The sequence below is a fragment of the Rana temporaria genome, chromosome 1 (assembly GCF_905171775.1).
Source record: "Rana temporaria chromosome 1, aRanTem1.1, whole genome shotgun sequence".
In the NCBI taxonomy this organism is placed as follows: Eukaryota; Metazoa; Chordata; class Amphibia; order Anura; family Ranidae; genus Rana; species Rana temporaria.
In genome coordinates this window covers 518,119,710-518,147,376 of record NC_053489.1, presented here as the reverse complement: position 1 = coordinate 518,147,376, position 27,667 = coordinate 518,119,710, and the positions used below count along the sequence as shown (strand labels likewise).

Sequence of the window (27,667 nt, the reverse complement as noted above, 5' to 3'; positions counted from 1 at the left end):
CGACTCCGACCAGAGCCATCTTTTTTTTGCTCAACCCACTGGTTTGAACAGAAAAATACTCGGTGTGTTCCAGGCTTAAAAATCCAAGTGTGTGATAAAGAGTGATTCTAGCATATTTAACCCTGAAAAGCTCAGTTCTTAAAAAACACTACTAGCAGTGTTTTCAAGTTCCTCAAAATTGTGAACTGAATCCATGTGGTTCAGGAGAAAAAAAAGCAAAGAACTTCATTTAGGTGGATGTTTATTTCTGAAAACCTCTGCAGAGGTTTGGGACTCTTTTTTAAAACAAGATTGTATTGTTAACAGCATTTTATAAACCATACTTTAGAAATACAGCTCACAAAGCTCTAAAATTAGGGAAAACAAAATGACTTAAGTTAGATATCACGTTATGAAACCATAACAAACTGTACTGTTTTGCAGAAACAATGGATAAAAAAAAGTTTCATTCCTTTACAGCCAGTTGTCTGGGGTGCTTACTCTTATCCTTACTGTAATAATACAGCATACAATGAAGCATTTCTGGGGATGTTTTGTAAAATTACAACAGCAGTTTGTCCCCTCCTGCTATAATTTGAGGGTAAAGAAGCTTTCCAAACTGGTTTAGTCATCCAAGAAAAAGTAGTTTCCACTCTTCTTCTGATCCACATCCTAAGAGGAGGAAATAAAAATAAACAGTATATAAAAGATGTGCAAAGCACTAATGGAGCAGAGGAGCAAATAAAAAAAAAATAGCAACTGCATTTGTAAAGCAAGAATAGAGGCAAACAGCCAAATACGCAGTTAAATTTTACAGTTTAGTACCATGTTAACATTGATGTCAGCTTGTAAACAAAGTTTTTTTAACTACCTAAAAACCTTTATCCATAAATGCTCCACCAACAAATAATCCTTCAGTCTCAAAGACGAGCAGGAAATTCAAAAGCAATACCCTGTTTCCCCAACTCCCGTCAGAATCCAACTCTTAATCTTTGATGCAGCAGTTTGTGTTTACTTCCTCTTTTGAATGCATAGAAATGCATTGTACCTTCCCCTTGCAGGAGTTTTTACACCGAGGCGGAGAAGCTATCAGAGCGAACTTGGAGTCCCAGGTCCCAATCGTTAGTACGATCGGCTCCCAGCACAAAAAGGGAGATATGAGGCTCCATAGGAAAAAGCCTACTTCCGTGAGGCCGCATCTGTGTGCGGTTGGCAGGAAGGGGTTTTAAATACCTTTGAGAAATACAGATTTCATTGGATTGTAAAAAAATTAAACTATTAGCAACAAGGTTAAAATCATGCATTGGCAAGAGGATAAAAATAGAGACTGTCATTACTGATCTACTAACACTTGTTCTTGGTCACCGACTCAAAGTACTGCAGAAAGAGCCAGCATGGCAGCCACATTTCCTTTATAAGCGCTAAGGCTTTCTTTAGCCTTGTATAAACACACACGGCTCTTGAAGACTGTGCACTATCGTATGATCGCTTTGAAAGTGGAATTTTTTGTCCAATTTTCTGAACGTGTGCAATAGGGCTTTAGCAATGAGACTCCGATGCAGGCAGAAATAGGGAGATTAAGCTGCTTATTTGTTGCAACACCAAAGAACCAGCAGATGATGCAGCATTCCAGACTAACTGCAATTATAAATTTGGGCAAGTCTATTCTATGATTATAACTAAAACCAATTACTGTAAAAAGAAATGACTCATATCTTCTTACAACCTTAAAAAGTGTATCTGTGCTTAGAATGTAAAATCATGGGCAAGCAGCAAACCAAGATGGCTGCATGGTAATCTCGCTCCTCGCCGCCTGGACTTCCCTCACTCCCCCACTATCCAAAGCTCATGGACACCCCATGGGGCGTAGAAATATGACCGATGCGGCCAACAAGGAGACAACATTTCACATCTGGTGGTCATGCCGGGTCATTGGACCGTTTACCCTCTTCAATGTACTGCTTCACAAAACTAGCACTGCTCGATCCTGGGTCTCTTCTACCAACAGAAGACAGACGCTCATTTATTGCCGCTAAACAATAATAGCCAGGGCCTGGGAAAAAAACGGCAGTCTCTTTTGCAAAGGTAAAGAGCATCATAACGACTCTCGATTAATGAAAAGAGGAGTAGTGTCCTCCAGGACTCCCACACCATATTTCTTAAGGCGTGGGCCTCGTGTTAGATCCCTACTCTGCATCGTCCAGCTTGGGCCTGTTTAATTGACCCCACCCATCAGCCTGGGGGAACTTTCTCCTCCTGTTTCTTGAACGTCTCCTTCTATTGCGCTTTCCATCTCTGCCCCCCCCCCCCCTTTTTTATCTCATTGAATGATCAGTCTTCATACATTCGTGTGGATTGTTCCACACCCCAGCCCCTTAGGCTCTGGCACTGTGTTGACCCCCCCCTCCCCCCCCCTGCCCTTAGCCGGAGGGTGCCTGTTGATCGTCAGTCAACTAAAGAAAAACATACCCCATATGTGTAGTTAAACATGTTTTGTCTCAAGCCTACTGCTGTTACCCCCTGCGTGGGAACGTTGCATCTGTATTCCTTTTTATATTCAAATAAAAATATTGTACCAGAAAATATAAAATCATGAATTCATTCCTACACTTTTATTTATAGCCTACTTAGAACGTGAAAGATTTTGAAGTTTGAAAATGTACTTTAACCACTTGCCGACCGCGCACCGCCGAAATACGTCCACAAGGTGGCTCTCCTAGGTGAGAGCACGTAATATGACGTCCTGCCGATTAGCAGCCACTAGGGGCGCACGCGCGCCGCCGGAGGCGCACGCCCCCCGCTCCCGTGCGTGTGCCCGGCGGGCGCGATCGCCGCCGGGCACACGCGATCGCTCGGTACAGAGCGGGGAACGGGAGCTGTGTGTGTAAACACACAGCTCTCGTTCCTGTCAGCAGGGGAAATGCCGATTTTCTGTTCATACAATGTATAAACCGAGGATCAGTGTTTCCCCTAGTGAGGCCACCCCCCCCCCCCCCCCCACAGTAAGAACACACCCAGGCATACTTAACCCCTTCCCCGCCCCCTAGTGTTAACCCCTTCACTGCCAGTGGCATTTTTATAGTAATCCAATGCATTTTTATAGCACTGATCGCTATAAAAATGCCAATGGTCCCAAAAATGTGTCAAAAATGTCCGAAGTGTCCGCCATAATGTCGCAATACCGGAAAAAAAAAAAAAAAAAAAAAAAAAAAAAAAAAATCGCTGATCGCCGCCATTACTAGTAAAAAAAAATATTAATAAAAATGCCATAAAAATACCCCCTATTTTGTAAACGCTATAACTTTTGCGCAAACCAATCAATAAACGCTTATTGCGATTTTTTTTTACGAAAAATATGTAGAAGAATACGTATCGGCCTAAACTGAGGAAAAAAAATGTTTTTTTATATATTTTTGGGGGATATTTATTACAGCAAAAAGTAAAAAAAAAGGATTTTTGTACTCACCGTAAAATCCATTTCTCTGAGTTCATAGACGGACACAGCATCCTTTGACCTTAGGGTTATGCTTCTTCCTACCAGGAGATTTAGGCAGAATTCTACAGCACTTAAGGTGTTAAAAACTTTCCTTCATGCCGCTCCTCCCAGGGGGCGTGGCTCCCCCAGGCATAACCCCCACTCTGCTTCAGCAGCCTCAGTTCGTAACAAGCAGTACAAACAAAGGAGGGGTGGGTGCTGTGTCCGTCTATGAACTCAGAGAAATGGATTTTACGGTGAGTACAAAAATCCTTTTTTCTCTTTCGTTCATAGACGGACACAGCATCCTTTGACCTTAGGGACGTCCCCAAGCAGTGTCAAAAAAATTCGAGGGGTGGGAAAATAACACAGCAAAAACAGGTTACACCCCAAACAAAACCGGAGTTACTCAACGGAGGAACTCCAACCTTAAACTGCCGCCTGTAACACCCTGCGGCCGAAGGAGGCATCAGAAGATGCACTCACATCCACCTTATAAAACTTTGAAAAAGTGTGGAACGACGACCAGGTCGCTGCCTTACACACCTGTAACACAGAGGCTTGGTGTCGGAAGCCCAGGAGGCCCCGATCGCCCTGGTCGAATGCGCCATGACCCGAAAGGGAGGCGCCCGCCCCTTCAGGGCGTAGGCCTGAAGCACAACCTGTCGGATCCACCTGGAAATGGTGGCCGACGAGACTGCCAGGCCCATACTGGGACCGGACACAGACACGAACAGCGAGTCCGACTTCCGGAACGGAGCTGTCGCCGACAAGTAAACTCGAAGGGCCCGAACCACATCCAGAGAATGTAAAGAGGCTTCCTTCGGGTTCTTCGGCTGAGGACATAATGATGGAACAACAATGTCCTCGTTAATGTGAAAAGGCCGAACGACCTTCGGAAGAAAAGAGGGCTGCGGGCGCAGCACCGCCTTATCCTGATGGATGACCAAGTAGGGGGCCTTGCAAGACAAGGCCGCCAGTTCAGACACTCGTCTGATAGAGGTAATAGCTACCAGAAAGATCACCTTCTGCGACAAAGTCAGCAAGGGGATCTCCCGAATGTCCTCAAAGGGGGCACGCTGAAGCGCCGAGAGGACCAAGTTCAAGTCCCAAGAAGGTAGCGGAGGGCGCCCCGGGGGGGCCACATGCCGGACCCCCTGCACAAACGTGCGAACCAAAGAGTGCGCTGCCACGGGACGCTGAAAATAAACAGCCAGAGCAGAGATCTGGCTCTTGATCGTACTCAAGGCAAGAGCCTGGTCCACTCCCCGCTGTAGGAACAGCAGGATCCGGGACACCACGTAAGTACGGGGGTGCCACTTCATCTCCTCACACATAGAGATGTATGCTTTCCATGTACGATGGTAAATTTTTCGAGAAGTGGACTTCCGTGCACGCATCATGGTAGAGATTACCGGGCCCGACAGGCTCCGGTCCTTCAGTACCTGGTTCTCAACAGCCACGCCGTTAAAGCCAGTGACCGTAAAGCAGGATGGAAGATCGGGCCCTGAGACAGGAGATCTTCCCTCAGAGGCAGGCGCCAGGGGGCGTCTGCCACCAGACGTACCAGGTCCGCGTACCAAGAGCGACGCGGCCAATCTGGGGCGATCAGGATCGTTGGAATCCCTTCGGCTTCCACCCTGCGCAGCAGGCGGGGTAGGAGCCTTAGAGGAGGGAAGGCGTAAATCAGGTGATATTGACCCCAGGGAGCCACCAACGCGTCTGACGCGTCTGCCCACGGGTCCCTTGACCTGGCCACAAACCGTGGCACCTTCCGATTGAGACGGGACGCCAGAAGGTCTACGTCTGGAGTGCCCCATTTTTGGCACAGGATCTGAAACACCTCCGGGTGGAGAGACCACTCCCCTTGATCCAGAGTCGTGCGACTCAGGAAGTCGGCTTGCCAATTCAGAACTCCCGGAATGTATACCGCCGACAGGGCCGGAACGGACCTTTCGGCCCACCGAAGTATGTGAGCGACCTCCGTCGCCGCGGCCGAGCTCCTTGTGCCGCCCTGATGATCGACGTACGCCACGGCCGTGGCGTTGTCGGACTGGATCCTGACAGGACGGCCCTGTAGCTCCAGCGACCACCTGACAAGGCACAGCTTGATTGCTCGGAGCTCCAGGATATTGATCGGCAGGCGGGACTCCTCCCGAGTCCAGCGCCCCTGGGCTGACTGGGTGCCCCAGACGCCCCCCCAGCCGAAGAGGCTGGCATCCGTCGTGACCACTGTCCAGCGGCACGGAAGAAAAGACTTCCCGGACCGAAGCACCGGAGACGTCAGCCACCATGCCAGGGAAGATTTGGCCAGATGGCTCAACCGAATCTGGCGATCCAGAGAAGATGGGACCCTGTCCCATCGTGACAGAATCTCCTTCTGTAGTACCCTGGTGTGGAATTGGGCATACAGAACCGCCTCGAATGAGGCCACCATCAGACCCAGAACCCGCATGCAGAAGCGAAGAGATGACCACTTCTGGGTCAACAACTGTCTCACTGCAGATTGCAGGGTCAGCAGGTTTTGCGATGGGAGGAACACTTTTTGTCTCCCCCGAATCCAAAACCAGCCCCAGGTGTTCCAGCCTCTGGGACGGAACCAACACTGATTTTCTGAGATTCAGAAAACCAGCCGAACTCCTGCAGAGTCCGACACGTGATGGACACGTCCTCCTCTAACTCTGAGCCTGAAGAAGCTCTCAGGAGAAGGTCGTCCAGGTATCCCACGATAGCGATCCCTCGCTGCCGTAGCAAGGCCAGGATCGGGGCGAGCACCTTGGTGAACACCCGTGGTGCCGACGCCAGCCCGAACGGGAGGGCCACGAATTGATAGTGGTCCTCCCCGATCGCAAAACGCAGATACCTTTGGTGGCTTGTGCAAACGGGGACATGCAGGTATGCGTCCATGATGTCTAAGGACGCCATGAAGTCCCCCTGGTGGAGGGACGCTATGATAGAACGGACCGACTCCACCCTGAATCGCTGCACCTTGACAAAGGAGTTGAGGGCCTTTAGGTCCAGGATAGGGCGAACCCCTCCCTTCTTGGGGACCACGAACAGATTGGAGTAGAACCCCCGAAACCGTTCCAGCGAGGGGACCGGCACAACCACCCCCCTGTCCAGAAGATCCTGGACAGCCCCGGACAGGGCTAGCCGACGATCCGGAGGAAGCTGGAGGTTGGATGGAAAAAATCTGTTTGGGGGACAAGAAAGGAACTCTATCTTGTACCCCGAGGCGACCACCTCGCAAACCCAACGGTCGGATAGAAGAGAATTCCACCGATCCACGAAGTCGTGAAGCCGTCCCCCCACCCGAGACCCGGGCGGGGGCAGACCTTCATGCGGAAGCAGGCTTGTCCGCAGGCTTGTTCGGTTTTTTGAACCAGGGGCGCTTACGCCCGGCAGCAAGGGCTTTTGCACCTTGCGGACCTTTTCCAGCCGCACGAAAAAACCGCTTAGGGGGTAGTAAAAGTAGGACCTTGCTTGCGGCGAGGTTCCCTACCCTTCCCCGACTGAGGGAGCAAGGTGCTCTTACCTCCAGTGGCATCCTTAATGATGTCATCCAGGGATGCCCCCAAAAGCCGTCCGCCCTTAAAAGGCAAATCTATCAAGGCCTTTTTTGAGGACTGGTCAGCCGACCAGCACTTCAGCCATATAAGGCGGCGCAGAACCACTGCGTAGACAGAAGCCCTGGAAAGCAAAGGAATCTAATCCATATCCGCCTCGCAGAGAAAACTTCTGACCCTGAATCAACTGTTCAGCCAGGTCCCTAGAGGACTCGGAAGCACCCTAGACCTCCAGATCCTGCAGCAGGAGCTTCGCCCTTTCAGTTAGCGTCTGAGCAACCAGGGCGCCGGCCAGAGCCGGCCTTACCGCCGAACCCACCACCGAGAACAGGGAGCGGGCCACGGCCTCCACTCTCCTATCAGCGGGGTCCTTGAAAGCAGGAGCCCCCTCCACAGGCAACATAGTAGCCTTACTCAGTCTGGACACAGGAGGGTCCACCGACGGAGGAGTGACCCACTTTTTTTTTTTTTTTTTTTTTTTTTTTTTTTTAAAAGTCCTCCTCCAGGGGGTAACGGGTAGCAAAGCTTTTAGGAATAGTAAAAGCCTTTTGCGGTGTATCCCATTCCTTATACAACAAATTGTCCAAATAAGGAACACAAGGGAATACCTTAGCGGTACGCGGTGGTTTGCGGAATCCAAAAGGGACTGACACCGCTGGTGTCTCCGCCACATCCTCTAAATGAAGAGTCTCACGTACCGCAGTTATAAGAGCTCCAACAAATTCCTTGTCAGCAGACTCCGCAGCAGAGTCATCCTCGCTGTCCATGTGGGTTAAGCCCGCATCCTCTGACATGACAGAACCAGAAGCATCAGATTCTGCGTCAGAGATATCCCCAGAAACAGCCTCCGGGGGGGGCGCTTTTTTACCCCCCAACCGAGCACTGGCTGCTCCAAACCTGGTGAGAAAAAGACTCCAGGACAGCCGACACCGACTCAACAGATGTGGCAGGGGAAGGGGCGCTTAAGGGTTAATTCCGGCATTGTGAGGAATGAGGGGCCTGATTCAGGCTCCATATTGCAGCTGCCGTGTCACCCCCACTGCCAATGGCAGGAAAAAAGTCCCCCACAGGTCACCTCCCGGCCGCTAGAGCACAGTATGGGGCCCCCTGAGACTCACCACCCTCTGGTACAGCGCGGTCTGTGAAGGCAAGTGTGTGCTGAGGAGAAGCTGCAGCGCTGCGTCTGTCCCCTCAGATGATTCGCGGTCTTTTTTCCCCGCCGAAACGGCCACTAGAGGCCGAACTAGTGCTGAAAACGGCGCCGGCCACAAGAAAATGGCCGCCGAATAATACAAGCGCGGCTCCGGCAAAATGGCCGCCGTTGCGCAGTTTTAAAAAGACAGTGTACCCAAAAATGACAGTACACCAAAACAGCACACAGCACACACAAAAATGCCCAGAATGTCCACCACAGTCCCCTGCAGTGACACAGAACAGCCCCAGCCATACCACGAGTGAAAAAAATGAGCCCCAGAGAAAAAAACCCCCTGCACAGCCGTCACCCAAAGGGGGAAGGAGGGAGAGGAATAAGGGAGAGAGGAAAGCAGGGAAAAACCCTCAGTCGACCTCCCAAGGGAAAACATTCCAGCCAGACCACTTACCTGAGTAAGGGGCCACTACTTACCTGTCCTGCGACTACCCGGCTGGAGGTATCCCAGACAGAACCAACGTCCGCGAACGGCATGGTTGTCAGCCAGACACACTGTGACAAGGCCATAGAGACCGGTCATATGTGTGCCCTAGAACCGAAGTTCCCCGGCCGCCCCTGGAGCTATGGGGCCTGTCGTGGACGTCCCAAAGCGGAGCTGAGGGCCGGCACACGCTCGAAGGCCGAACCTGGGGGGACTACAAGGGTCGAGGACCCAGCCTGTCACCCAGTCGGCTGTTGATAGAAGAATCGCAGGATTCAAAAATAAAATAAAAAAGCGAGGAAAAACTCGCAAAAAGCAAAAAAAAATTTGCAAGAAAAAACTCCAGAGTCCAGGACTCCAGAGAGAGCCTGACTCTCCTGACGGTTAGGCAGAAACAAACTGAGGCTGCTGAAGCAGAGTGGGGGTTATGCCTGGGGGAGCCACGCCCCCTGGGAGGAGCGGCATGAAGGAAAGTTTTTAACACCTTAAGTGCTGTAGAATTCTGCCTAAATCTCCTGGTAGGAAGAAGCATAACCCTAAGGTCAAAGGATGCTGTGTCCGTCTATGAACGAAAGAGAAATATTCATTTTTTTCAAAATTGTCGTTCTATTTTTGTTTATAGCGCAAAAAATTAAAAACGCAGAGGTGATCAAATACCACCAAAAGAAAGCTCTATTTGTGGGAAAAAAAGGACGCCAATTTTGTTTGGGAGCCACGTCGCACGACCGCGCAATTGTCTGTTAAAGCGACGCAGTCCCGAATCGCAAAAAGTACTCTGGTCTTTGGGCAGCAATATGGTCCGGGGGGTAAGTGGTTAAGAGTCCCACACATTTACTTCCTTGAATGCAGCAGCACATTCACTATGCCTTATGAAAATACACTGCTGTGTCGCCCATTTCACAGGGCATGCTGTCTGAACTCAACTACACGTCTGGACATTCTGAAATGGAGTTTCAGAAGGCACAGCGAGTACAGGAAACACAAAAGACTTTGCTACCTGCAAAACAAGCAGCACTCATAACATGAAAGATTTTCCAAGCAAGCTTATATTGGATTGTCAAAAGAACTTATCTTATTACAATTATGATGTTATAGAATCAAAGTGTACAGCCCAGGCCAAATGTTTTGAGAATGATATAAATATAACAACATTTTCACAAAGTCTGCTGCTTCAGTGTTTTTGTCATACGTTACTATGATAAACTGAAGTACAATTACAAGCAGGCTTTTATTGAAAATTCCATTAAGTTTATGCATTCCTAAACACTATTTTGCAGGCTGCTCTGCATACGCACCTTAATTGAATTCATTTTGTTTATTCTTGGTCTGTAGTTGTTGGGGTCTCTCCTAAATGTGATTTCCAGCTGAGACAAAAATTTGTTCATTCCAGCAAGAAGTGTCTGAGGGCTGCAAAAGAAAAGCAACTTATTTAGCAAGTATTTACAGTAAATATCAGGTGAAGGGAAAGAAATCCAGTGCCAGAAAACTATTGTTGCAACATTTCCATACACACAAGGTAACCTGCCCAATGCTACGTTAATGACCGTTATATTGTCTATATTAGGCGCTTCAACAAATGGAATACTTCACAGCAGTCCAAGATTCCCTTTCGCCCTCTGTGATTAGCAGAGACAACAATATGGCTAGCTCCACAAACCTGTAAAGGCCAAGCCTTCCATCATACAGTGCACCCGGAAAGGATTCACAGTGCTTCACTTTTTCCACATTATGTTATATTACAGCCTTATTCCAAAATGGATTAAATGCATAATTTTCCTCAAAATTCAACAAACAATACTCAATGACGTAAAAAAAAACTTGTTTGCAAATTTATAAAAAATAATAAAATAAATTCACATATACATAAGTATTCACAGCTTTTGCAATGACCCTGAAAACGGAGCTCAGGTGCATCCCGTTTTCATTGATCAGCCTTGAGATGTTTCTACAGCTTGATTGGAGTCCACCTTTGGTAAAGTCAGTTGATTGACTTTCCAAATCATGTCCACAAATATCTATATAAGGTCCCACAGTTAACTGTGTATATCAGAGCACAAACCAAGCTGTGAAGGACAAGGAATTGTCTGTAGACCTCCGAGACAGGATTGTATCAAGGCACAGATCTGTGGAAGGGTACAGAAAAATTTCTGCAGCATTGAAGGTCCCAATGCACACAGTGGCCTCCATCTGTAAATGGAAGTTTGGAACCATCAGCACTCTTCCTAGAGCGTGCCGCCTGGCAAAACAGAGATCAGGGGAGAAGGGCCTTAGTCAGGGAGGTGACCAATAACACCATGGTCACTCTGGCAGAGCTCCAGCATTTTTCTGTGGAGAGAGGAGAGCCTCGCAGAACCACCATCTCTGCAGCACTCCACCAATCAGGCCAGTATGGTAGAGTGGCCAGACGGAAGCCACTACTCGGTAAAAGGCACATGACAGCCCATCTGGAGTTTGCCAAAAGGTTCATCTTCCAACAGGACAACGACCCCAAGCACACAACCAAGATAACAAAATAGTGGCTAAGGGACAACTGTAAAATGTCAGAGTAGCCCAGCGAGAGCCTAGACTTGAACCCAATTGAACATCCCTGGATAGAGCTGAAAATGGCTGTGCACTGACACTCCCCATCCAACCTGATGGAGCTCGAGAGGTCCTGCAAAGAATAGGAGAAACTGGCCAAAAATAGATGTGCCAAACCATATTAAAAAAGACTTGAGGCTGCAATTGGTGCCAAACGTGCTTCAACAAAGCACTTATGTACCTGTGAATTTTTTATTTTTTTTTTAAATTTGCAAAGATTTCAAAACAAACTTCTTTCACATTGTCATTATGGGGTATTGTGTGTAGAATTTTGAAAAAAAATAATGAATTTAATTTGGAATAAGGCTGTAACATAACAAAATGGACAAAGTAAAAGCGGAGTTCCAGGCTTTTTTTTGTTTAATAAAAGTCAGCTACAAAAAGTGTAGCTCTTGACTTAGACACTCACCTGTCCCACAGTCCAGCAATGCGGCCTCACTCCTCTCTCCGCAGCGCCTCCTTTGAAACTGTGGGCACTCGGCCATGACAGGAAGTCCCACTAAAAACTAGTCACCCACTCCCCAAAAAAAAAAAAAATTAACTTGCCAAATGTGGCATATAAGGGGGCGAGTAGTACTTAAAGTGAAAGTTCCACCACTTTCAGGATGCACTGTACAATGCAACCATCTTGTCAGTAACCAGCTAGGATTTAGGATAAATCTTCGCTGGATGCATTTTAATGCAAGGTTTTAAAATGTGAAATTGTCTTTACGTACACTTTATTCTCAATACATAACTTATGAAAATTCTCTAAGGGCCAGTTCACGCCAGACGCTGTTACATTCAGTTCCGTGTGCTTTTTTCTGCACTAAATATGTATGCACAGTGTTTTCTATGGCTCTAGTTCACGTTTTCGGTCAGTTTCTGGACCGGAAACTGACTGCATGTGTGAACTACAGTCAACTAGAGCCATTGGAATACATGGAAAACACTGTGCATGCATTTTTAGTGCTGAAAAAAATAGGATTTTATGCTCATCGTAAAATCTCTCTCTTTCGTTCATGGATGGACACAGTCTTAATCTTGACATAGTGGGAAATGGCCTATTCTTTAGGAGTGACTAGGCAGAAAGTGTTAACTTCAAAGCTAAACCGCCCCGCCCAGGGTGCGGTCCCACTGACTATATCCTACAAAGACAAATCTCCTGCGCTCCGGTATTTTTGGAAGATGTTTAAGAGATGGTAAAATTCAATTAAAAAGCATCTTCCAGAGTCTTGCAGCCCTCCTCAGAATCGTGGGAATTCATGAGACTAAAAAAGAAAAAATAGAACGGAGGGCGCACCGACCTAGTGCGATACTGATAAATTAATTTTATTAAAATTGTTAAAACAAAATCATTATACTCACAAATGGAGTTTTAAAAACAGGCCTTGAAAGACAATACAGCAGAAGTCCAACACCATCAGCAGAACACGATACTCGCTTTGATCTATGACCGTGGTTAGGGCTGACGCGTTTCGGGGGCGTACCCCTTTCTTCAGAGCTTGGTGGTCTGCAGTGTTCCCTCACCGTGGGACTTGTGACAATTTATACATACAGACATAAGTGTGTGGGCATGTGCTGAAGGGCCCCCCCCCTTCCCACAACGTAGGAGGTACACATCCGGGACCCCACACACACCCCTCAGCCAAGCCCATACCTCCAGGATTGTTACCCAGCCATCAATACAAATAAAAGCTAATCAAAAAAAAAAATATATATATATATATATATATATATATATATATATATATATATATATATATATATATAAAAAAAAAAAAAAGGTGGCGTCACTGATTAGAAGGTTCATCCTCCCACCACTAGATGGCAATTGTCCAATTTCCAACTCTCCCATATGGGAGCGCGCCATCTAGGAATGGATGTGACATTCCAGCCCTTTGGTTTTGAAGGCTGGAACGCACGGACGTCACGTATGCGCCGCATCGATTACATCATGCGCATTGTGGGACTCTGCGTGCGATTCGGCTGGAGCGCACCTGGCTCCTTCTATGGTGGGCGTGTGTTCCAGCAGCCACTTCAGGCCACCTCGTCAATCGGGAATGTAGGCACACTACTGTGTGTGTTATACACATAAGTATATACATAATTCTCTACTGAAAAACGTGAATGCAAAACACCACTAATGACAGGATGAGACCCCTCACTGTACAGTCTGTTTCCACCCTGCAAATCTGGACACATGTATATACATATGCCTGGAATCAGTGACTTGTGGCATCTTCCTACATATAAGGCCAGCCACTGTATGTTGAAGCCATTCATCCTTACTAAATGGCAATATTTATACATTTATATATATATATATATATATATATATATATATATATATATATATATATATATATATATATATATATATATATATATATATATATATATATATATATATATATATATATATATATAAATTTTTTGATTAGCTTTTATTTGTATTGATGGCTGGGTACAATCCTGGAGGTATGGGCTTGGCTGAGGGGTGTGTGTGGGGGTGGGGTCCCGGATGCGTACCTCCTACATTGTGGGAGGGGTGTCCCTTCAGCACATGCCCACACACTTATGTCTGTATGTTTAAATTGTCACAAGTCCCACGGTGAGGGAACACTGCAGACCACCAAGCTCTGATGGTGTTGGACTTCTGCCGTATTGTCTTTCAAGGCCTGTTTTTAAAACTCCATTTGTGAGTATAATGATTTGTTTTAACAATTTTAATAAAACTCGTTTATCAGTATCACACTAGGTCGGTGCGCCCTCCGTTCTCTTTTTTCTTTTAGTCCCACTGACTATATCCTCTCAGCCTGCACCAAGCAGTTCAGTTCGTAGCAAGCAGTACAAAACTTAAAAAAAAAAAAAAAAAGAGGGGTGGGTGCTGTGTCCATCCATGAACTCAGAAAGATTTTACAGTGAGAATAAAATCCTATTTTCTGTCGTTCTTGGATGGACACAGCCTTAATCTTGACATAGTGGGACGTCCCAATGCATTGTCAAAATAAGGGGTGGGAAGCATAAAATTAAACTTCACCCCAAAACAAAACAGAGCTCCTCAACTGAGGAGTTGTAACTCTAAACAGCCGCCTGCAAAACTTTGCGGCTGAAGATGCACTTACATCAACTTGTAAAAGTTTAGTGAAAGTGTGGCCGGGCGACCAGGTCGCCGCCTTACACACCTGGGAAACAGACACTAGATGCCAGAAAACCCAAGGGGCACCATTGCCCTAGTCGAATGCATCGCGATAGAGAGGCGCCCGACCCTTTAAGGCGCAAGCCTGATCAGGATCTGTCGGGTCCACCACGAAATGGTGGCAGAAGAGACCGCTGGGCCCTTTTTGGGACCAGCCACCGAAACAGTGAGTCTGAACTCCGGAACGGCGCAGTAACAGACAAGTATATGGGCTGGTACGCTCCTTTCTGCCCACCTTAGGCTGTGAGCGACTTCTGACGCTGCAGCCGAGCTTCTTGTTCCGCCTTGATGGTTGACATATGCCACCGCCATGGCGCTGTCCGACTGGATGCCCTTGTACCCGCTGGAGCGGTCCGATACAAGCCCTGGGAGCGTATATAGCTCACCGACCACCCGTAGAGCGATGGGCATGTCGTGGACGACCCAGCACGTAGCTATGGTCGGCACACGTTCGATTACCGAAACAGGGAAGAATACAAGGATCTAGGATCCAGCCTGTCGCCCAGTCGGCAGTTGATTGAAGATCGCAGGAAAAAAAAACTTCAATGAATAAAAAAGATCAAAAAATGAATCCAAGCCTGGGCCTGAAGGGAGCCATGTCTTCTCCTAGACTAGGCAGAAAAAAACTGAACTGCTTGGTGCAGGCTGAGAGGATATAGTCAGTGGGACCGCACCCTGGGCGGGGCGGTTCAGCTTTGAAGTTAACACTTTCTGCCTAGTCACTCCTAAAGATAGGCTATTTCCCACCATGTCAAGATTAAGGCCGTGTCCATCCATGAACGAAAGAGAAAATGTACAGAACTGTTTGGTGTGAACTGGCCCTTAAGGATATGAAACTACAGGAAAAGCAGTAATAACTGAGAAGGCACTTCCAAGATTATAGAAATCAGAACATGGGGTGCTAAAGGGCAAAACGCAAGAGAAAAGAAATGAGGGGAAAAATAAAGAGGTTTGATTTTATAGGGCTTTAAATAAAGTAAATTCGGTCTTTCACTTAGGCTTGAATTGGGCAGTTTGAAACTTCACCAGCATACCATTGGGTACAGGTTCTTTGTAATTTTACCTGGTGTTTGGTTCATTTGTACAATTTTCATAGATGTATAAAAAGGCTACCTGTTTGCAACTGTATCCCGAGATGGGATGCCATCAAAGACGATAACACGGTCAGCAAGATAAGTGGCCATAATAAAATCGTGCTCCACAATAAATGCGGTCTTTTTGGCATGAAGAATGAATCTAAAATGAGACAAGCCATTAGTTTAAAGTTTTAAGAACATATTTCCTCAATACATGAAGATGTAAAAGAAAACAAAAATACCGTTTGATGACTCTGGCGGCCATGAGACGTTGTTCAGAATCCAAATATGCTGAAGGCTCATCAATTAGGTACACATCGGCAGGTTTACCCAAACACAGTGCCAAAGCCACACGTTGCAACTCACCTCCAGACAACGTCTGCACCTGTTAGACAAAAATCACACAAAACTCAAAAGAATGTTCACCATTTGGAGTATAAACTATATCAAACATACATTAATCCCTCCTTGACTGAAGGTTATTTAACCACTTGCCGACCAGCCACCTTCATACTGTGGCAGTTTGGTACGATGCCACTAATCGCCGTAGGTGTACGTCGGCACCTTTAAAGGTGATCGCGGACATAAGAGCCAGAACGGGGATGAGTGTGTATGTAAACACACACATCCCCGTTCTGACAGGAGAGATCTGCTGTTCATACTAATCAGGAACAGCGATCTGTCTCCTCCTCCAGTCAGTCCCACCCCCCCCAAGTTAGAAATACATCAGGGAACACATTTAACCCCTTCCCTACCAGTGACATTTACACAGTAATCAGTGCATTTTAATAGCACTGATCGCTGTATAAATGTCAATGATGCCAAAAGTGTCCAATCTGTCAGCCGCAATCCCGCTAAAAATCGTTTATTTTTTTTCATTAAATGCATGTAGAAGAATATACACCTCGGCCTAAACGGATGAAGAAATTTTTTACTTTTTTGGGGAATATTTATTATAGCAAAAAGCATAAAATATTGTTTGTCATAATTGGCACACTTTTTTGTTTAATAAAAAAAATAAAAAAAACCAAATGATCAAATACCACCAAAAGAAAGCTCTATTGGTGTGAAAAAACGTATGTATTATATTTGGGTACAGCATTGCACGACTGCGCAATTGTCAGTTAAAGCGATGAAGTGCCGTATCGCAAAAAAATGGCCTGGTCATTAAGGGGGAAAATATTCCGGTCTAAGTGGTTAAGCTTAGATACCCAAACCAAATTTTGAGGTTCTATCCACCTCTGGCCGTTAGATAAATAGGAACCTCGCCAATTGCTTTGCAATAGTTGGGGCCCCTTTTACACTGGTAAAAGGCCATATCGCATTTTTGATGCGCTTTCAATGCATTGTTGGCACATTTTCTGGATTTCCAGCATACCCCTTTGAATCTTGGACACGAGACTTAAAACTAGGGATGCACTATCACTTTTTTTTTTTTTTTTTTTAGCAACGAGTATAGATTTTTTATTTTAAGTACTCGCCGATACCAATTACTGATCCCCAATTCCAGCATTTAGAGAGATCAAGGTGAGGGAGGGGGGGGGGGGTCTCCATCCATCAGTGTGCTGTCTAATATTACCATCTGGATAAGACCAAGCGATGAAGAAACACAGCACTCCCAACACTCCATGTTGGCCGCACAACATCCTATGTCCTCCTCCTCTAATCCCATTGACAACTGAGCCAGAAGGTATTTGTTTTAGGTATCTGTGCATTTTCACTAGAACCGATACTTGTATAAATGCCTAGTATTGGTACCGATACCAGTACCGGTGCAACCTTACTAAAAATGCACGACGGGTGAATGATCCGTTTGCCATTAATTTTAATAAAAAGGTGAGTTTTTGGTGCACTTTTTAAACATGCACCAAAATTGAAGCATGCAGAAAACGCACCGCATCCATAGCTCATTGGTGTAAAGCGTTCATTGTTTTTATCCACGTCATAAAAAAAAGAAAAATCTATACATTACAGTTTTACTCTGTGTAAGGCAATTTGTTTTAATTTTAAGGATGAAAGTAGAATACCTCTTGATCGATAATATTTTCAATTTGCATCGGTTTCATCACATCGGTTACAAACTGAGGATGGGTGTAGGCATCTCTAATCTTCTCATGTAGCAGTTGGCGGACACTTCCCTGTTTGTAACAAAAGATTAGTATAAGAACATGCAATGACCAATTTGTTCTTTCTATTCTACTTTTGGTTTTATTTTTTGTAAAGGTTAGTAACCCATACAAACAAACTGGGGTTTACTGTAATCATAATAGGAAAAAGACCAATATTAAAGCATCGCTATATTTTGCACAGTCTATGCCTACGCTTCCACCTTAAAGTGGACCTCAAGCTATTATGTGACCAGCGGCAAATTCAAACCAAATTGGATAAGAGAAGTTTCTCTGCTTCTAAATGGGAGGTATACAGGCCAGTTCAGTAAACTTTGTGCCAATTTCTGATCTAAGCCAGAGGCGTAGACAATTTGTCCCAGAGATACCTAGAATAAAAGAAATGACTGCCTTTTTATCCAGCATGCATTGGTGGAGTACGACAGGCAAAGCTCCAGTGGCTGGATATGAGTGGAGAATGGTTCCGCTTGGAGCTCCCATAAGGCCAGATGAAACAGCATTACTAGGGTAAGGTTACCATTTTGACTTTATTATATACAATTTTACAATCTATCGTACTAGGCTATTGGAAGTTTATGAATGCATCACAACATAATACACTACAGGAAACGTATTGCCCATATACAAAATGCCCCATTTTAGGTTTCAACGTACTGTAGACTTAGGACTGATTTTCTGTGGTTTGTAGCTCACATTAAGGAATGGTACATCACCTGTAATTAAAATACATGAAAGCACATTCAATTCTTCTAATCCTACAAACCATTTTTACATCAATATAAACTACAGCCAGTATTGCGTAGCATTCTCTTGCCCTAATGCTCACAAGTAAACTTAAAGTGTTACTAAACCCACAACAGTAAAAATCAGTCTGTATATGCAGTAAAGCATGCTTGTTATACTCACTGTGAAACCCAAGGGGTTAATCCCCCTCATTGTGTAAAAAGGCTGTTTGATTCTGTCTTTTCTGATCCTCCCCCTTTTACTGTCCCCAACCCATCTGCCGATAGTGCAGAGCTTTAGGGGCACGCTGCACATGCGCAATTTTGTGTGTATTGCTAGAGGGTTTTTTTGTTTTTTGGAAGGGTGCATGCGATCAGCACAGGGCGATCAGATGTAGTGAATGCAAGGTCCTGGGTTCAGTAACAATTTAATTGGTGCTTTTACCTTTATAACCAATAAACCAGTACAAAGCATTATGGGCTCTACAATACAATGTATAAATTAAATATTTCAGACAAAGCTTCTCTTTTGCACTCTTCTCATCCAAGGTAATGAGGGGGGGGCTAAATTACAGATAACATTTGCAATTTTTTATATTTACTTGTAAAAAGAGAAACTTTGACAATCATCTTCTCTTGTGCATATGGAAAAATACCGGCAAAGCATGCAACATGTACGGCCCTGAACTCTAAATAGGGCAGGAGTACTTTATGGCAGCAAGACCAGGAGCTCTCTGCTCGGTTACCAATCTAAGCTGCGAGGCAGGGGATGGAGCATACCTATACATGCCAAGAGTTTTTTCCCCCCCAGAGTACTTTAAATACAGTATTAAAGCAAAGGAAACATTGATATTACCTCCTTCCTCTGGTTTCAGCCTACCAGCAAGCATTCGAATAAATGTAGTTTTGCCAGTTCCTGTTTAGAAAAAAAAAAAAAAAAAAGACACCGTTACTATTCAAGAGTCCGCCAAATGGGGAAAAAATAAAATTGTGTCATATGCGCTTGTGCCAAACTTTGTATGTACTGTTTTGTACGTTTACTAGTACATTTTTAAAGTGTGAGGAGTTAAAAAAACAAAGTCGTACTTGCACCTTAAAAACCATCAGGCTTTCCTACCTTACTTTATTCTCTCCATCCTAAAAGGATCTGTAATATTTTGTCAATAAGACTTACCTTCACTACTATACCAGACACAAAAGGAGAGGACAGGAAATCCTGCTTACGGCTTCACGCCGGGAACTCTACTGCGCATTCGCGAGGCTCCGCTCCTCTCTCCTACTGGCCTGACGGCAGGGGAAGGAGGCGGGAGCCCCAGCGATGACGTCAAAGGCCGTGGCTCAGACTCCCAGTAGTAGCATCAGGATACCTGTGAAAGACAGGTATCCGCTCCCCTCCGCAAAAGGTGGCACATGTGGCACCGGGGTTTGGGAGCAGGCAGATGAGCGTAAGCTCCACTTTTGGGTGGAACTCCGCTTTAAGCCGTAGGAAGGATAGGATTCAAGCCACTGAGTAAAGCTAGCCATCTGTGGATCAAAATTCAGCCAGTTCAGCAGGAACTGGCTGATTTTTAATCCACATATGACAGTTTCCATCAATGAGAAGTTGATTCATCAACTGACTTTTCATGAATGGACATGTTGGTATATTTTTGCTTAATCAACACATGCAGCCAATCCACTGCAGTCCTGTTCAGTGTATTCTAAGAGTCCCGGCGTCAGAATACGCACACCACACCACAGGGAGGATTTTTCTATCCACCTTAAAATGTGTAGGTTGGGGAAATCTGTTCCGTTTTTTTATTTCAGTAGGCTGGCTACATCTGACCGCTCCTCAAAATCATCAGCAAACAGTACCTGCGCTACCACTCATGCTGACGACATGCAGCTTTACTTTCGAATCACCAACAAAAAAGACCAATATCATGAACTAGGAAAATGCCTCACTCTGACAGATAATTGGATGACTGAAAGCTCCCTCAAACTCAACGGATCCAAAATGGAACTACTCATCCTTCACGCAAATCGGAAATCTAATTCTAGGGCCAGTTGGACACCACCCACCATCCTCGGACAAACCATCACGCCAAGCAACAAAGTCAAAAGTCTTGGAGTCATCTTAGACATGACTATGAATGCACAAATAGGATCAGTCGTCAGCAGTTCTCATCATCTTCTCCGCATGCTACGTAGACTCATCCCGGAAGAGGACACAGCAGTAGTGGTTGGAACCATCATCGACTCACGACTCGACTACGCAAACTCCCTCTACTTAGGACTACCGAAATACCAGATTTCACATCTACAAGTCGTCCAGAACACGGCAGCCAGACTGGTAACAGGTAAAAAACCGTGGGAATCTATCTCTCCGGTCTTGAGGTCCCTCCACTGGCTGCCCATACAGGACCGGGTGACTTTCAAGACGCTCTGCCTCACCCACAAATGTACACAAGGAAACACTCCTCAATACCTTAAGCGAGAAAATAAAACCTTACGTCACCAAGCGTGTGCTCCGGTCAACCAACCAAAATCTTCTCCAAATCCCGCTACAAATCTAAGGGAGAACGTAGATTTGCAGTTCAAGGACTCCGGCTTTGGAATGCTCTACCCACGACCATCCGCTTGGAAGAAAACCATCGGGCTTTTAGGAAAAAACTAAAGACCCACCTCTAATGGATCAGGACAACACTGGATGCAAAGCGCCTTGAGGCGATTAAGTTTGCATTTTTTGCGCTATACAAGTTACTCACTCACTCAATAAAACTGAGACATGAGTCCCCAAGACTCACAGCAAGTGAAGCCTTCAGTGTGCAAATATAAACCATGTGGGTAGACTTTCTAGCTTTAAATATGGTGTCACTTTGTCAAATCCAGTGACTGAAAAGCATGACGACAAAAAAGTAATTGGGACAGAAGATCCAGATGATACGGTAAAGCACACAAAGCATCCGCTAGGAGTCATAGTGGCACAGTACCACACATTCATCAAGGTGGAATCCAGAGCATCACCGGAATGCTATTTCATCTGGAACCTGGGCTGATAAGGAAAAAGTTGGTGTATTGATCCCAGAGCCACCATTGCTTCCACCACAGGATCAAAGTATATAACGAAAAACCTGTCTAGCTAGCTGGAGGCCAGGACATCAACATTAGGTGCTCCCCACATGTGTCATAGGTCTTGGAACACTCCTTGGTGTATAAATTACTCCCCTGCATTGGGGGGCACGAACTGAAAAGTGCAGGAGACCCACAGCAAAGTATAGGGAAGCCTATTGCACTGTAAAAAATGACATAAAGGTTGGCCTCCGTGATATACATAGAACCCAGAACGTCTCCCTCCCTGGTAAAGAGAGGCAATGACAAACCTAGTAGATTCCATGAGGAATTTCTAAACCCAAATGAAGACATTGTTTAAGATCCAAGATAGGGCTGATGCCCCCCTTCGCTCTAAGAACTGTATAGGTTGGAGTAAAACCCTGCAACCATTCTGCAACAGGAACTGGGGCAATGGCATATTAATCCTGAAGACCCGAGTGGGCTTAATGGACATCTATATGTGCAGAGACAAAGGACAATTGGGGATAAACCAAACAGGGGGCAATCTCCCGCATCCTAGCAGTCAAAGTGGTGGCACAGCTTTACGTAAAGGAAGGTTTGTCTGAGGGTCTGGCAGACCTTGAGACCCAAGCTTAGGGAATCTGGACATGAATGCTGTGGTAGTGGTGTAATAAAAAAAGGCACATTTTTAATTGCTGTAGACAGATTAACCTTCCCAGTCTCCTATGCTTCTTCTGTGAGGATTGGTTGCTCATGGCACCAGTAGTATCCTTGATAATGGTATTACAGCATTTGTACCTTTTACTGTGGAAACCAGCTCTGGCCCAATTAAGGTAAGAAATGATCGTAAATAATTTTTTTTTTTTTTGACAAAGCAGTGTTGTGATCACTATTGCATCAATCACTAGCTAAAAAAAAATCTAATTCAACAGCTTAGTCACTACAAGTATACAGTACATACGATATTGCACACATCAGCACATACCCCATGAACATATACATTTGTGTTAAAGCCTATCAAATAGGAAGCCCAAATCTACTCGGTGTTGAAATACGCACCATTGCCGTTGGTTGCCAGAAGTATTAAGCAGAACTCCAGGCAAAGATCTTTTATTAAAACGTAAATTAAAAAAAAGTGTAAAAAGGTTACCTCCCGAGAAGGGTATTACCCTTGCAAGATCAATGTCCTATCTTTAGTTTTAACACTTCTATTCATGCTGGGTAGTAGAACTCTCGCTATACTTCTGGCCTGTTGCAGCTTTGAAAGCCGACAAGGAAGTGACAGGAATTGTGCAACTGCTTATCTCCCCTTGGCCATTCACCGAATTCCCTGTTTTCTTTAAGGAATTTGAAAGATAAAAGGTATTTTTGGTGAACAGTCAATGGGAGGGGGTGGCTAATCAACACTATCGCATCTTTATAAAGGAGCCACAGTCAACGTACAGTAAAACACTATCCAGAATGAATGAAAGTGTAAAATAAGGAAAATGCAGCAATCTTGCATGTGGAATACATCTCATGAGATGGGGGGGGGGGGGGGGAATATTTAAACATGGGACCAGGTTGCAAAAAAAAAATAAGAAAATAAAACACACACACACACACACAGTGAGATAACTGCATAATAATGCACTAATATTTGTATATAGGCAGTCCCCAAGTTACAAACATCCCACTCAATGCTGGTCCCGGAAGCCACTGGGCGGCCATGTTGCTGCTCACCGCATGCTGCCACCTGCTGTGGCAGCATGTTACAGTAGGTGGCAGCATGGCACAGTACTTATTTCCAGCGAACCAGTTGTCAGCAATCCCACATCACTGCATGGCTAACCCTTCCCTATGCTATCCAAAACTGCAATATTTTTTTGGTTGCAGCTCCACCAAAAAAAAAAAAAAAAAAAAAAAAAATTAAGTACCTGTTTCAACTTACAAATTCAAAACCTACAGAACTTATCTTGTTCGTAACACGGGGACTGCCTGCACACTTAGCAACCTGGCTTTGTTTGCTAAATCAGGTGTAGAAAGTCAAAATCTGCACAGGTTCCTACCATTCTCTCCCAGCATGACCATGATTTCAGAGTCCGTGAACTCTCCAGACACAATCCTCAGTTGGAAATCCCCCATCTGCTTTCTCATTGACGGGTACTTATACATGCACATCTTTTTTATTTCTTCTTCGTTGGCAGTTTCTGCCACCTTAAAAACCAGTGAGGTGTCCCTAAATCTTAAGTTTTCGGTAGGAACATAACCATCCAGAAAAATGTTGATACCTAAAAAAAAATAAATAAATAAATAAATAAATAAATACATAAACCCATATGGGCATTACAAATGAACAAGAACATTATTTATTGCATACTCCATTACAGTGTTTCTCAATTCCAGTCCTCAAGGCGCCCCAACTGGTCATGTTTTCAGGATTTCCCTCAGATAAAACAGCTGTGGTAATTACCAAGGCATTGAAACTGATCAAATCACCTGTGCAAGATACCGGAAAGCCTGAAAACATGACCCGTCGGGGAGCTTTGAGGACTGGAGTTGAGAAACACTGCTCTATTACAATGTTAGCAAAGTACGACTTACCTTCTCTGACGCTGAAAGGCATAGTGACTACGCCATAAGCACTTGGAACACCGTATAAGCAGCAAATGAAGTCAGAAAGATAGTCCAAAACACTGAGATCGTGCTCTACAACAATGATGTAACTGAGAAAAAAAATAAAAGTTTTAAGCCCGATATACACATTTTAGAAATTAAACAGAAGCTGCTATATTAAGGATGTGAAGCAGATATAATGTAGTTAAGGAATTCTAGGTATGGATATTTTCTATATAGTTAAATTTGCCCAGCTTGGACCAATGTAACTATGTATTATACACTACCTGGCAGAAGCACCTAGTGGCTGGAAATCACTGCAGTAGACACCACTACAGTGATTTCCAACTGCTTCGGGGTCTCATGCACCGAGTGGCTGCACCTGCTGCATTTTAAAAGACTTGCATTTTGTAATTTTCTGATTGAATGCCAAGAAGGACTCCCTGCCTCTCCACCTCATTGAGAGAACGCTTTGCATTCAATGGTGCCAAATGGCAGAAGGCCTGTGATATATATGCAGCAGGGCAGCCGCTCAGCACAGGACCCAAAAGAAAGGAGTTCACTGGAGTAACGGCATCTACTTCATTTCCAGCTTCCAGGAGCATCAGCCAGGTAAAGTATATGCATAGTTACAGTGGCCTGAGCTGGACCAATGCAACCATAAACATATCCATACCTGGAAGTGATAATAAAAGTATTTTTTATTTATTTACACCTACAGGTAAGCCTATAAGAAGGGTTACCTGTAGGTACACTAAATATTTCCTAAACGTGTACTGCACTCTCAGTGGATGGTGTGCCGTGCAGAGAGTCATGTCGTGGAGGTGACTCCCCCACCCATGCACGGGAGTGACGTAATCAGAGCTTGGCCAGTCAAGGGCCGCATCCCGTAAACTTGTAAGGAAGACTGGGTGAAAATGAAAGCCCTTTCAATGGTGACAGCGTGCCGCTGGAGGGCTTTGTTTCAAGGCAAGTCATTTATAATGTACTAGTATGCGATGCACATTATGACATTTGCAGGGAGATTTTTAAGTAGTTTAACACCATAAATAAACTAGCTTCTGATGTCCCATGTGCGACTCTAAAAGGTCCCAACTACTAAGCAGTCAGCAGAGCATATACATGCAGTGAATAAATACAACTGCTCCCAGGTACACAGGTATTCGACATGCAACCTTTTCAACATTTGTGTTTTCCAGTTGTGTCACCTCCAATTAGGCTACTAATGAAAAAACTGCAAAGCCAGTTAAACTTGTACTATGACGGGACCAGACAAATCTAAACCAGAATTAGAAGCCTGCACTACACAACCTGTATATTACTATGTAGTCAAAGAGGTGTGCTGTGCATGTCCATCATTTATAGAGAATGATACTTGCACAGCACAACCCCCAGGAGCCTCCAGGGAGCTGTATCAAGAGAATACAAGTTCTGTATATGCTGAAAGCAGAGCTTAGCCCCGTTGTCATGCTGTACCTTGTAGGTATTCTTAGTACAGCCTCCAGGTCCCAGGACATGTTTGTGCTTATACCCCGAGGGACTCTACCTTCTGAACACACCTGCTATCTGGGTCTACTGCCCTGTCTCCTAACCATGCCTTCTCCAGCCTACCCACCCGAGAACCGTCAAAACATCCGGCAGCTGCAGGCTGAGAAGGGAAGGTGGGGCCAGAGCGGTCAGCAGTAAGTGCCAGGGAAGGGATATGCATGGGTATACGATTGCTAAAAATGCTAATGCTTAACTGTCAGAATAATTCAAAAGGATCCATATCCAAAACAAGTATGAAGAGGTGTTGTGACTTTTTAATCTGCATGCTTGTTCTGAGGGACTCGAAGCAGAAACCTCAGATTGAGAATAACCATGTCACACAGTGGGAGTCCTGAATAGGTTTTAATTTAGTAGACCACTTGTTTTGCTTACCGGTCAGGGTTAATCAGAGATCTGATGGTAATGGCAGCTTTAAGACGTTGCTTTACATCCAAGTAACTGGATGGTTCATCAAACATGAAGCTGCAATGGGACAGAAGCACAAATTCAGTTAAGTATACACAGACTACAACTAATTTACCAATGAAAACAAATGTTCTTACATGTCAGCTTTTTGAATACAGACAACAGCACACGCAAACCGCTGAAGCTCCCCTCCAGAAAGGTCTTCCACATTTCTGTCCCTCAAATGAGTCAGATCTGAAATGTCATTGTCATAATTAATATTTAAAAAGCAAATATGGAAAAAAGCAACAAAGTAAAACACAAAAATGGCATGGTGCATCTTTTGTACCGAAGAACGGTGACAAGCTCATGGAAGACCATGGCTAAGGACACCCAAAGAGCTAAAACATTCTGCTACAACTTAAACACTAAGGGGCTCATTTGTCAAGGGAGGGCAGATTTTTCCATCTTCTCCATTATACTCCACAGGGCTTGGGCACCCTGCATTTTATGGCACATAAAAAAAGCCAGTGTGGAGCCAGCAATGTCACACAACATTCTCTCTGCTTAGCAGAGCTCTAACTGTAGGAGAGCCAGTCATACGACAGGTCACTTGACTGTTCTGGCGGTTTTGTCTCTCCCATTTATTCAACAATGCTATGCGCCAGCTTTAAATTCCTGAGGCGTGTGGGAAAACTAAGCTCACTTTGTGTTTATATTTTTGTAATGTAGCAGTATGGCAGGGAACACTGTTGTGTAGTGATAGAGAGTACTTACCCAGCAGTTCACAAACCCTAGTTTGGGTTTTTGTTTCATCTTTTCGATTTAAAATGGTCCCCACAGGGCCCTGAGATAACAAAAATAGTTTAATACATTGGATCTTATTGTATAGGCAAGTCTACGCCTTCTGAGGCAAAGACATGCAAGCCTATAGATTTCACGACTACCACAAAATACTGCACACACCTTTGCGGCTTTTGGAATTTGGTCCACGTACTGAGGCTTGATGATGGCCTTCAAATCATCCTCCAAAATTTTGGTGAAATAGTTTTGCAATTCTGAACCCCTGAAATAAGTCAGTATTTCTTGCCAATCTGGGGGATCCTTTTTGAGAGAAAAATAAAAATAAAAAAATAGTATAAACATGTATCAGATTATACCAAATATTTACAGAAGCAATAAATATGTCTGACCATTTACTTACTCCAGAGTTTTCCTTCTTTTAACAAACCATAAAGTCAGACAGACTGGAAAACCATTGGGGTAAATGAGAGGCACCCCAACATAGGTAACCAGGTTTAAAAGGTATACCTCAACCCAGGAGTGATAAAAGGGGGACACCAGGAAAAAACCAAAGCGTGCAAATGAGCAAAACCATCCACAACACCCCAAAATGTCACTGGGGTCCTAGAGTAGCACTGCAAGAATCTTCTTACCCATCCCTACCCAGCGAAGTATCCATATTCACAGAGGGCTGAGTTCTCCCTCCCCAACAGGCAGTACCCACTGCTGTATTCCAGTGTGTTCTCCCTGCTTACAATCCACAGCAGGGCAAAGCCTTCTGTCTTCTTGCGAGTATTAATTTGGCTTTTTGGTTTCTTTTAACCCTTTCTCTGCCAAAGCCATTTTTTGCACACGTTTAAAAAATAATTTAAGGCCTGAAGATTGCACAAACCCCACAAATATTATATATTTTCTGAATGCAGACATCCTGAAGAATTAAATAGTGGCAATTGCAATTTTTTGTGCT

General features: G+C 44.9%; 1 protein-coding gene across 1 annotated transcript in view; it reads right to left on the bottom strand.

Annotated features, from left to right (window-relative positions):
- Positions 1-224: 224 nt before the first annotated feature.
- ABCE1 (ATP binding cassette subfamily E member 1) overlaps positions 225-27,667 on the bottom strand; it is a 46,005-nt gene continuing 18,562 nt past the window's right edge. Inside the window, exons 6-18 of the mRNA XM_040331579.1 lie at positions 26,884-27,021; positions 26,695-26,764; positions 26,076-26,172; positions 25,906-25,995; positions 23,974-24,095; positions 23,439-23,660; positions 19,193-19,252; positions 18,269-18,327; positions 17,516-17,626; positions 15,731-15,873; positions 15,526-15,648; positions 9,947-10,058; positions 225-651 (exon numbers count right to left, since the gene is read on the bottom strand). Of these exons, the coding sequence (XP_040187513.1) occupies positions 604-651; positions 9,947-10,058; positions 15,526-15,648; positions 15,731-15,873; positions 17,516-17,626; positions 18,269-18,327; positions 19,193-19,252; positions 23,439-23,660; positions 23,974-24,095; positions 25,906-25,995; positions 26,076-26,172; positions 26,695-26,764; positions 26,884-27,021 (1,395 nt within the window). The 3' untranslated portion in view covers positions 225-603. The remainder of the gene's footprint in view (positions 652-9,946; positions 10,059-15,525; positions 15,649-15,730; positions 15,874-17,515; positions 17,627-18,268; positions 18,328-19,192; positions 19,253-23,438; positions 23,661-23,973; positions 24,096-25,905; positions 25,996-26,075; positions 26,173-26,694; positions 26,765-26,883; positions 27,022-27,667) is intronic.